Source organism: Bactrocera oleae, chromosome 6 (assembly GCF_042242935.1).
Source record: "Bactrocera oleae isolate idBacOlea1 chromosome 6, idBacOlea1, whole genome shotgun sequence".
Lineage (NCBI taxonomy): Eukaryota > Metazoa > Arthropoda > Insecta > Diptera > Tephritidae > Bactrocera > Bactrocera oleae.
In genome coordinates this window covers 71,210,397-71,222,273 of record NC_091540.1, presented here as the reverse complement: position 1 = coordinate 71,222,273, position 11,877 = coordinate 71,210,397, and the positions used below count along the sequence as shown (strand labels likewise).

The window sequence follows — 11,877 nt, the reverse complement described above, 5'->3', positions numbered from 1 at the left end:
CTATGTGAAATGTTGCTAAATTGACAATTTCCAACGGAATATAAAACCCAGACGTTTGTGTTACGTTTTTACATATATTTGAGCGTTGTTGTTGTATTATCAATATATCAAACTGTCATTGGTTGTTTTTTTTATCCGTCGAATCGGAGGCCGATGCTGAGTTTGGAGCTGCTGATGTTCGCGCGATATCCAACCTGACAGCCAGCAACTAGCAACTAGAACTTAGCTTTGGCGACGGCTATTCTTACGCATTTCCATCGGGATGGAACTAACCGTAAAAGATCGCGTTCCCCTTGGAGCAGCTCCAACACAAGTTGCCCATAATGCTATTTTCTTACAACCAGCCCTTGTAGATTAAATCTTAATTATGAAACAAATATATTTCTTATGTTCACATTCAGTCTGAGCAAATTTTTATTTCCATATATTTAATAGGATTTCAATAGTATTTTTTGCTTAATCTTACGTATGTCTATGTAGACTTAATGATCACAAAATATCATTTGGTTGCCGCAAAACCACTAACAAAACTTACATAATGAGTTGGTGTAGAAATTGGATGTACAGACTTTATAAAAAAAAAGCTCAATAAAAACCGACTAAGCTTAAGCTAACATTAAGGAAATGATCTATTTAAATATGATGGATATTTAGGTATCAAGCAACATACATATTTATATATTAAATGGCAAAAAAACAACAAAAAACATACTTAAAACACAAATGTACCTAATTAAAAACTAAAAATATTTCAGATTCGCAGTTTTGCACTAAGTGTTTGAAGACGTCAGCTTGTACATGCGGCATTTAGTTTCGGAAAGACCAGCCAGGTATGTTGCATCGCTCGTATAGACGGGGCATATGTCATATATAATTTCCTGTGCGGGCATTGTTTGGACGCGCTGTTCGCGACGCACATCGAACAACGCTAATTGTTTGGCATCCTGAATGTAGCCTGCAACTAGCGTATTCGCTTCAACCGCAACTTGCGCACAACGTGTCATCACTGGCGTAGCTTTGGAGCCTTGAAATGTTACTTTCACATTGAGTGTTGTCGTATTGTCAATCTTTTCCAAACGCCCGACTATATACCGTGACTGTGGGTGGCGCATACTACACCGGGCCGAGACTAGCAGCGTTTCATGAGCGGCATCAAAACGCATGGAACAGAAAGGGCCATCTAAAGGGAGGCGAGTAGCAATAGTTGTGCTGCTGGTATCAGTGTATTCGTAGAACCAAAGTGATTGCAGTTTGCAAACAAGAAAGCCACCGTGTGGAAAACTATTGCATTGGGACACACTGGCTACATTAATCACAGTACTTAAATCGCCTAAAAATGTAACAATTATAAAAATCTTGTAACAAGTGTGGTTAATCTCATCAACTTACCCTCAGTTTTATATTCCTCTAAAATGTTGTCTGGGAAACGCATATCATACGTGTATGTGCTGCCACTGGAGGAACCCAAATACAGTATATTTTCTCGCTCTTTGCGGTCTATAGCACATGCCCACAGCATTTTCTCACCTGGTTCGAATGTGGAAACCACTTGACGGGTGCGCAAATCGAACAATTTGGAACGTGTTTCCATGCTTGCCACAGCCAGGAGCTGCTGATCGGAACTTAAGCTAATATCTCGCAATAATTTCGACGACGCATGTAAGAATGTTGAGGTACGAAATGTAGGCATATCGATGAACCGCACGCCATAGCCAGGAAATAGACCTTGCGCACTTTTCTGTGATGCCAAAATTGTAGAATGCTGTGCAGCGTGTATTAATACTCGGCAACCAGGCTCGCGTGTCAACTCAATTGTACGCTCAAGATAAATCCGTTGTATCTGGAGTCTTAGCAATTCCTTGTTATCGGCAAAGTTGGCATCGTAGCTGAAGCTATTGCCTCCACCAGTTCGTAGCATTTGTTTCATGCGATCGTTCTCTGCCTGAAGGGTTTGCATTTGCATGGCTACCATTTTATGCGCCATTTTTAACGACGCTACTTCCGTTTGTAACGACTGTGAGCGGCAACGCTCTGTCTCTAACTGTTCGCGTAAGCGATGCTCTTCGCTGCGATCGATTGCTCTTAGCCGCTTAGCGTACAAACAACGTATATCACGGATTGCCGCCTTTGCTTTGCATTGTGGACAAGCCTTAATGCCCGACTGGCGTGCACTCTCTGCCAACCATCGACGAATGCAGGAATCCCCGAAGAGATGTCCACAGCGCAAGGACACTAGACGATGTTCACCTGACATCTCCCAGTTGTCGAGGCAAATAGGGCATATCATACCTTCGTCTTCTTCATCTCCCTCCAGACCATTTCCATCGGTGGATTTAACACGCGGTGTGTTCGATTTTGGAGTGCCTGTACTGAGTCGCTTTCGCTTCTTCGGTGGTGATGGGGAAACCAAATTTACCGTTGAACCCTCGTTGTTTGACACATCAATATCAGCAGAATCTGAGCCAATACTAGGGCCTGGCAAAGGGTCAGGTGGGGTAGATTCGGGTGCAACCACTAAACAATTTTTTGAACGTGATAACAATATCTATATATATTATTCAAAATATTTCTATAATACCAATATCAGATCCTTCGTCGCTTGATCGTCGTTCGTGCGGCAAAGATTCTCTAAGCATTTCTTGCGCTTCTTCAGCTAGGTGATTAACAACATCAACTTCAGCCGCATCTGCATCAACATTGTTGTCTCCTTCATGACTGCTGGCTTGCTCCTCCATGTGGACAGTATTGCGCTCATTTTCAGCGTCATCTGCGTCTTCCTCGCTTAGCGCCCTTAACGAGATATAATCATGGTCGGTATTCCCTACTTGTCCGCGTCTTAAACGTGTTCTCCGCCTATTTATATTGTTGAATTCTATACTGGAGTCGTCGCTAGAAGTTGAGCGTGTACGGCGAGCGACGTAATTGTGATCCCCCTGCGATTCCCCCTGTGAGTTTTGCATTTTAGCGCCAATATAAAACTGTCGTTACCGATCATTCCACATTAAATAATAATTATTCACTTTTGCGTTGACATTGAAAATGTTCACCAAAATATAAAATTTTCAGGACTTTGATTCAAAAGCAGCGGCAGTAGAAGCTCAGTGTTGCACTTTCTGAATTTAAAAAAATGTTTCTCAATTTTACCAAACTATTACAAATATTAATTAATACCAATTACAGGTTTGGAAACATTAGTACTTACTTTGAGATTCTGTGCTAAATATTTTCTTCACTTGTTCTTAAATTCGATTCAAAACATAAACTAAATATGTTTGGCATTGGATATTAATATTTCGAAATTGGTGAACAAATCAGCTGTCATATATTCGCCGACGATATAAAACCTGAATTTATTATTTATAAATGAACGTTGGGACCCTGGCAAAGATTTGTGCTGCCAGTGCTTCTATTAAATAATAATCAATAATATATATCATATATTATTCTTTATCATATATAAGGATTTAAAATAATGGGATAAATCTAAATAGTTTTTTTAAATATATAAGGATTTAAAGATAACATATTTTATCGACCTCAAACATTTCTTTAGGAAAAAATATTAAATTTTGACGTTAGTGTCTTATTTACTTTTACAGCAACACGGCAACATTCTCGAAGTAATTTCGCAAAGCCGATTGTCAAATTCAGCGCAAAAAAGCCCAGAGCTTAGTTTAATTGCATTGGAATTTCTCAACATTCTTCCGTTATTTCTCGATCGAAATTATTAAAGTTAGTGAATTACTGTTCAATACATAAATTAAATCAATACATAAGTAAAATCAAGCAAACATTACTGTGCTAACCTTCAGTTTTTCTTTTCTCAGGCCTGACACACCCGCCTCAACGCCGCCTATCTTGAGATTTTGGGTACTTATTTGAAGCTGACATTCCGCTCTACCTCGCCTTCAGACAGTAAGATTTGTTGCTCTGTACAAAAAGAATTTTAATATTTTAGAATTAGCATCTTATAGAAGTAAAACAACCGGAACGAAAATATGTCCCAGTTAAATACACCGGAAAAAGATGCGGCTGGCAAACCCCCCACTAATCGACAACATAGTGCGCACAGTCCAAATCTAACTTTGCAGCTTCCCAGTCCTATTATTACAAAGCGCACACGCACTGCTTCAACGTGAGTTAATGTTGAAGAATACATTTTCAAGAGGAAATGTGTAAAGATTTACATATATAAATCTAATTACAATTATCTCATCATAATTCTCCATTATTTTTTTGCAGCTTTTTTTAATTACACTTTAATATTTTTTGGAAAGAATTTTGCATGATGTACATATATCTATATATTATACTTACAGGTCGGCTCGTGCTTTAGAAAATCCAATTGAAACAGGAATCGTTAAGGCATTTAGTCGTTCGAAGGGACATGGGTTCATCACACCGAAATCAGGCGGTGAAGAACTCTTCTGTCATGTCTCCGAGTAAGTTAAAACATTATTTCGAGGTCTTTACACACAATACATGAAATCAAATTGCAGTATTGATGGTGAATATGTGCCACAACAAGGTGATGAAGTAAGGTACCGCCTATGCGCGATTCCGCCAAAATTCGAAAAACACCAAGCAGTACATGTACAAATTATCAACTTAACACCAGAAGTGCACCATAAGTGGGAGGAGCCCGTCTACCCAGATTCCCCTGCTCAGTAACGTGTTGCTGAAGTGGCAATTTATTAATTGTACACTCTTTTCATGTCACAAAAATCCTTGGCCAGTGGTAATAATAAGTGTATAGTTCAATATTTCTTAGAAAGACCTAAATTTGCCATTAAATTAGGAGTTTAACAAATTTTATATGAGCAGATCACACATTTAAAAATAAAATTTTACACCTTTTACTAAAACAATAAGAGCGACCGTAGAAATAATACATCGAAAATAATTCAATTAAAAAATAACTCTAAACTGCAGGGAACAAAGCACACATAGTTTGTATTTTTTTTTCTTACAAATTATAGGAAATATCTTAATTAAAACCGGAACATCCGCAATTCGAAATTTAAATGCTCTTATTCAAAGAAATTCTGTTTTGAAAGTAAGAAATATATGTATGTAATCCATTGTTTGTTAAGCTAAACCGTATCACAATCAAATATCTATAGTATAATATAAATCTGCGGCGTGGGTCAAGGAACATACATGTGTGTTGTTTATGTTCAACATTGCAATTATAATAAAGCGTCAATAACGGAAGGCAATTGCGTCCAGTATAAATACATGTGCAGGAGTAATAACTATACAACAACAAATGAGAATCGTTTAAGTAAACAAATAAAAACAAAATTGGCAAGGTTATTTTTTCTTTTATTCGCTGCTGCCGGACTAAAATTGTTGGTTATAATTTGATATCAGTTGGTGCCATTTTTAATCTTGTTTTATGAATTTGATCTGAGTGTCTCGAATAATTTATCTAATCGTTTATCATTTTTAATTCAATATTCAGTTAAACCTCACCTTAAATATTAATATTAAATATCTACATAACTTGTTGAATGATTCAGGTTAATTTAATAATTTCTAATATTAATTGAAATTCTAAATATAATTTTCATATAAAACAATCATGCTTACATACCATACATAGATAGAATTTGTACTTTATGCTACTTTTCTTGACTAAATAAAAATAAATAAAGGAAACTAACTTTTATTTTTAACTTCAATAGCCTATTTGAATTTAAGAATGATATAGTTTTCAATACTTTTCTATTGGATCAAGATCCGAAATTCAACCAAAACGTCTGATAAACATTGTCGGAATTTACTATGTGTATTTACTGAAAATCTGAAGACTTCATCGGAAAGTTCAATGCATATTTGTTGATAGCACAAATGCGTTTAAATATTAGTTATGATAAAAGAATATACTAATATATACTCGTAAAGAAAATTATATCATTTCGTGCAACGCTGCAATTTACTCAACCATCACTAAACATACTCATCCGTCATCATGTAGCACGGTTTGCATTGCATTCTATTTACTTTTATTTATATGGACAGACCGAAGCTAAATAAATCAATTGTTTATGTTTGGGTTTTATTTGCTCTAGCAAAATGTTATTATTTTTTACCCAAATTCAGTTTATTATAAAATAATGCAAGAATATTTTGTTTTGAAAACGAAATGTTCGGCAACTACATTTTGAGGCTAATGTCATGGTGTCAAAAATATTGTGAGCAAGAGATTGGCAACGCTGTTTTGTTCAGTCTCTGTGTGCGGTTTGTGTGGTGCGTGAAAAATTTTCCCGTTTTGTGTTGGTGAATAGCGGAAACATGAAAACTTGTTTAATCTGATTGTTAATTAAAGGAAAAAGTAAATAAAAGAGCTATTATAAGTATATCTATGCGAAAAGTGTAATACTGTTTCGTAAGTTTATTTACATATGGAATAAAGAAACATTATATGAGAATCCGTGCAATGAAAAAAATGTTGAAAATATTTGTGGCAATGCAGTGTGAAAGCGACGAAAACGCAGCATAAAGTGTAAAAACCGAAAAGATAAATAATAAAGGAATTGAGAAAAGTGTTTGTGTGGTCTCGCCCCTTTTTGATGCTGGGAATTGACGAAATTTTGTGTTGAAAAAAATTCGAAAAGTTTTTATTTTTAATAAATTTAAGTTGCTTTGTATTTTCAAATACTATCTTTTTATCCTGTCCACAAGTGCTGGCAGGAACTAACATTTCCAATACCGTTACTGAATTTGTCATGTACAAAAAAGCGTTTGCTGTTGATTTGTGCTTTTCCAGACAACATCCACCGTTGCAGCGGCCATAACTTTGTTTCTGTTATGTTTATGCGTGTGCCTGTGTCTATGTCCTTTGGCTCGTTTCTTTACGTTACTTCCCACTTTTAATGCTTTTCTGCCCTCTGAATATACATATACGATGTAGACATGTACTATATACCTTTATTTATGAATAATATTTTTCTACATAAGGATATATGTATTTCGCGAAATAGTTGCATGAGAATAATTTGGATAATTTGACACAGAAAAAATACTTCTCAATTATTTTAGTGTGATTAGTCGGCTTACACTAAAAATATCCAAAGCCTAATTTATCTAATGCAAAATTATAAAATGGCAAACATTTTTATTTAATTTTATACAAATATTTTGCAAGGAAATTGTCTTATATTTTTTAACTGAAAATATATTAATGCTTTTACAACAAATTTTATGTAATAAAAAGTATTTTGTGCCGAATGTGTTAAAGTGTTGCGCTTCGGCTTTTTACAAAATATGTTTTATCTAAATAGCTAATTTTAATATGACAACAATATTTGCTTCTATGCTTAGTAAACATTTTCACTATATCGCGTTTAATATGACTATGGCATGACTGAATAAAAGTCTTTGACGTCGTCGAAAGTCATTAGTGCTCTTGGTTTTGTGTAAGCGAGGAGAATTCGGTGTTGTAGATTTGAGGTGAGTAGAAATCATATACATATCTAATTATATACCTATATAGGTAACTGTATTTAGCCGCACATTTTAATTACTTATTCCAGATTCACAGACCTTAAAACTCGTTAATTGTAAAATATTATATTTACCATAGTCTAAAAGCTTAATAACTATATGAAAACATATTTGTCTCATAACATTACATTTTTAATCATAAATTCAACATTCAAGATTGCTAAATGGCAATAACTAATATCAACCATTAAATAAAGCCACCAACTCAGGCTGCTTTGTTTCATGGCTGTGTGATTTATGTATATAATCATACTATATTTACATTGATTTACATATTTACAAATTCGCAGCGTGAAAATTTCATGGTGTAAGCATCTGAAAATGATTCTATAATAATGTATTTAGAATCAATTTAACAAAGATGCCACTTGTGCTATATTAATCACTTTGAAATCTATAATTTGCAAAAACAATCGTTGGCCAAGCACGGCTTTTGTGTTCTCAGCGCTCTAGCACATTCGTATGTCATTCTCGCTATAGCTAGAGTAACGGTTAGTGATCCTCACATGTGTTTTCACTGCACAGACACACATATGCATTGAGCGCATACAATTTTCTTTTATAAAATCCATTTGAAGGCAAAACACTTGCACGCATCACTTAATAATGCCTTGCATCAAATAATAATGGTGTCATAATGTCAGTTCGTATTTTATACTTTTATTTATTATTGCTCCGGCTACAGCTGCTCCTATCGCAGCTACTGCACAGCTGCCTTCGGTGCAATTGAACGCATTGTTATTGCAGTTGTAGACGAATGGGCTCTTGTTGCTTGTAAATTAATTCAATCAAAAGCCTCCAAATAATGAGGGACTGAAGAAGTCATGAAGAGAATGTGGAAAGGAAAAGCGCATAAAGAATTTACAGTTGTAAGCGTTGAATAATTGTTGCAACCTTTTTTGATGTCTACATTTTCTCTTATCGTTTCTAGCTCTTTGCCATTACAGCATATTGCTGCTGTAGCTATTATTGTTGATTCTTGCTTTGCGTATCAATAAATAAGTCAATGCACTATTTTCGAGAATTGAGAGTAGATAGTTGTTTTATTTGTTTATGTCTGGTGTAGGTATTTAACTGCATATATATGCTTTATATATTGGAGTTCTACTGCTTATTAGGTTTTTCCTTATAAGCACTTTTATATGTATGTATACACTGTGTTTTTGGGCATTAGCTTCAAATTTTGTTTGCTTTTGTCTCTATTTGTATTTAACCCTTGTGGTAAACATCATATTTCACTTCAGTTTTTTTTTTTCAAAAAAGCTCCTGTTGGAATTTTTAAATTTTTGTTGCTGTAGCGATACAAAACACTTCTCAACTACTTTTGTAGAATCTACAAAGTCGACAGGCCTTGATCGCTTAAAAATCACGGTAATCTACTCCTTGTTTACATTTCATATGAAATTCATTTTGAGGCTACTTTTAAAAGTTTTTTAATTTTGCATTATCATAATTTCGAACAGAAAATGTAAATGACCAAAAAGTGTTGAGAGTACATAAATACTTATTAGTTAACATGGTTTACATAAAATTTTTGAAAAATCAGTATTTTTGTTTGGTGAACATTATATAAGGGTTAAAGTGGCGTGCTACAAAGTAAAGACAGCAAGCACTGTAATGTATGTTGTTGGATGCATACCATGCTTTTGCTCCATTTTAAAAGTATCAGAATCTAAACATTTAATGCTATAAATAACAGCTCCAACTTCTAATACTTTTTATATGCTGCTCGACCTTTGTTTACCATTCGTGGGGAGATACACGAACATTGTGGCTTGCTACACGCACTATGATAGGCAAACATTGACTAGATGATATCTCATTTGCTTTTGAAGTTGCTTTGCCGCGGTCGTGAACACCCACACCCACATACATTTGTATGTATGGACGCGTATGAGCTATGTACACATGCACCTTTGCTGCTCACTGCTTGTCTTATCACACCAACGACTTTGTTTGTACGAGTTGCTGCTGAGCCCATTCATCTCCATTTTATTTAGTTTCCCCGAAGCCCTCTGTATTTAACTTTATGTTGCTCCACGGCAGTTCGATATTTCTCCTAGCCGCGGCTTTTATGTGCGCCTCTAGTGTTGTGTGTATGTTTATTTATCTGTCATTGGCCTGCTGCTATTTGGTCTATGTAGCTGCCATAAATGCATATTACCGCTGCATTTGTACATATACATACATACACCTATACAGAAATTACATATTATTTGTGTACACAAATGATACCCTTCTTATTTAGTCACTTTACGTATCTGCATCGTTATACTCGTATCTCAGTTTGCGCTTGGGTTCTAAAAAGTCGCAGCCACACTTGACTCACATTTGGTGCACGTCTATCAGCACCTCCTGTGTGAGACGTCGCTCGAGCGCCCATTCCTTGGCGTTGTTTTAAATATTTGCTCCTAAAAATAGCTGCGACAATGCTTTGCACTGGCTCCTGCCTGGTTGCCACAATGTGTTGCACACATATTGCTAGTGTAAATAGACATAGGCATATACATACAGTAACTCGCAAAAGTGTTGACGCAACATATTTTCGCTCTGATTAGAGTTTCGTTTTCAGTGCTGCATTTCGTGTCAAAATCAAGAAAAAAATGGGGCATATTTAATTTATTCTTCTTCCCCTCCCTTTTAATACAAAAAAAATTTTGCGTTCTATGTTTCACATCGATTGGAAAGAAAAACTTTTGAAACAATACCTTCTTCAACTCTGCGACTTAGACCCGACTGTCGTGTGAACGGAATAATTTGTATTTTCACTTGCTTTCATGAGCAATTTCGCGGTTTACTGTTTCTATGAGCGTTTAGCTTCATGCTTGTAATTGCTGTCGTGGCAAGCTGGCGTATTTGTTCTTTGCATTGTTTGCAGCTACGAAATATGGTGCAATGTCAACTATTGTGTCGAGTTGAGGAGTGAACTGTGCAGGATCCATTGCCGTTTTATAAAATATAAAGAAAAACAGTGTGATATCACGCCGTTATTGTGGTCCGTCCTCATCAAGTGCGGCGCACTTTTTATTGAGCTACAAGAAGCTTACGCATTCAATACTTTCTACATTATTTAGCGAATAAATTGAAATTTATGCATGTTTGGTTTATAAATGAAGAGGTTCATATATACAAAGCAATCTTAGATTTTTTTTGGTTCATATGTAATATCCGTGTATTATAGCATTTAGGGCCATTGAGTGTCTTAGGTTTTGCCTGAAGCACAAAGAACTGAATTGTCGGACTACCCATCAAAAATATACGAGATGTCTTAAAAAAAAAATAACGGGAATTTTAAAATTAAAATTTCACGAGTTTGGAGAGTCCAATTGTCAACTGTTTTTTATGTTGATGTACATGCCCCTGAGGTACGATAAAAAATTCAGCTGTATTCATTGCTTACTATATTTGTAGCAGCCGCTAAGGTTAGATTTGTTTGTTGTCTGTCCGTTTGTTTAAAAAAATGTATCAAATAATTTGTTCATGAATTCTTGGCCAAAAACAATGCTGTAGACCCGGCGTCCATAGTCGCCAGTCATGGCTTCGTGTGACTTTTTTCTATTTCCAAAAACAAAAGAGAACTTTAAAGAGCCGTCGTTGCACAAGCACAATTTTTTGAAGGGGACAACAAAAAAGTAGACAGATGCATGAATATTTCAAAAAACAAAAATTCCCTATATTTATTGAACACATCGCGTAGGTGCCAATTTTTTTGCATTGCTTTTTTAAACTCTGTGCTTTTTCGTGTTTTTACTTATAAACTCACAAAATTTTGAGCAATATTTGCTCTTAATTTATGTTGCCCCACTTATTGTTTTAATCAATATTTTCAAAACCACGAGCTTTAGTTAACATAGACAATACCTAAAAGTTTATGGCAGCTACCTCAAACATTCATTGACAATACTCTCTCTCTCTTAATCTCTGTCGCTCGAACTATCAGTTTCGTGCGCAGTAAGAACAGACTTAATTAAAATTAATTCAAATAATTTGAAACTTTCCAGAGCGTTCTAATGAACTTTTCTGCGCTTCCTTTCCTCGTTTCTTCCTTTCGCATTCAACAAGAGTGTCGTTCGCATTTCCACCAACTCCCCAAGGTAAATTGGCCGCTTGCAGCGCCACCACCAACCCGTCACAGTCTCCGCATTATAATATCATAGTATCGCTTTCTACCTGATTCCACCTTTGCCCATTTGGTTGCCGCCAACGCTGCGCCACTTTAATGCCGCAAACTCATACATCTTGCTCGGTAATGCCGGTAAAGTAATAAAAGCCTGTAAAACTGGGTTAGTAACTACTTTGCCACATCGATGGATAGTTTTGCATGGGCCATCGAACGCTTCGGCGTGTCGGCGTGCGACGTGCCGCGAC

General features: G+C 35.7%; 3 protein-coding genes across 8 annotated transcripts in view; 2 read left to right on the top strand and 1 right to left on the bottom strand.

The window, feature by feature from the left end:
• Positions 1-381: 381 nt before the first annotated feature.
• mus302 (mutagen-sensitive 302) lies at positions 382-3,345 on the bottom strand. Its single transcript, XM_036364402.2, has 4 exons — positions 3,203-3,345; positions 2,579-3,113; positions 1,390-2,514; positions 382-1,330 (listed from the first exon to the last, which is right to left on the bottom strand). The coding sequence occupies exons 2-4, from the start codon at positions 2,958-2,960 to the stop codon at positions 771-773; spliced, it is 2,067 nt and encodes a 688-aa protein (XP_036220295.2). The 5' UTR covers positions 2,961-3,113; positions 3,203-3,345; the 3' UTR covers positions 382-770.
• Positions 3,346-3,574: 229 nt separating this feature from the next.
• Positions 3,575-5,316, top strand: LOC106626283 (cold shock domain-containing protein CG9705). 4 transcript variants are annotated; one of them, XM_036364628.2, is made up of 5 exons: positions 3,575-3,732; positions 3,828-3,915; positions 3,975-4,135; positions 4,320-4,442; positions 4,500-5,316. In XM_036364628.2, the coding sequence occupies exons 3-5, from the start codon at positions 3,999-4,001 to the stop codon at positions 4,669-4,671; spliced, it is 432 nt and encodes a 143-aa protein (XP_036220521.1). In that variant the 5' UTR covers positions 3,575-3,732; positions 3,828-3,915; positions 3,975-3,998; the 3' UTR covers positions 4,672-5,316. The 4 variants fall into 4 exon arrangements, with proteins under 4 accessions (XP_036220521.1, XP_036220520.1, XP_036220525.1 ...); XM_036364627.2 differs by having other exon boundaries at positions 3,965-4,135; XM_036364632.2 differs by having other exon boundaries at positions 3,600-3,732; positions 3,813-3,915.
• A 910-nt stretch (positions 5,317-6,226) lies between these two features.
• The window catches only part of Src64B (Tyrosine-protein kinase Src64B), a 57,975-nt gene continuing 52,324 nt past the window's right edge, over positions 6,227-11,877 (top strand). The window contains exons 1-2 of one of the 3 annotated variants that reach the window (XM_036364432.2): positions 6,227-6,337; positions 7,327-7,455. The gene's annotated coding sequence lies outside the window, so the exon portion shown is untranslated. Of the gene's footprint in view, positions 6,392-7,309; positions 7,456-11,877 lie in introns of those variants that run through there. The other 2 variants (XM_036364433.2, XM_070112247.1) reach the window with 2 other exon arrangements.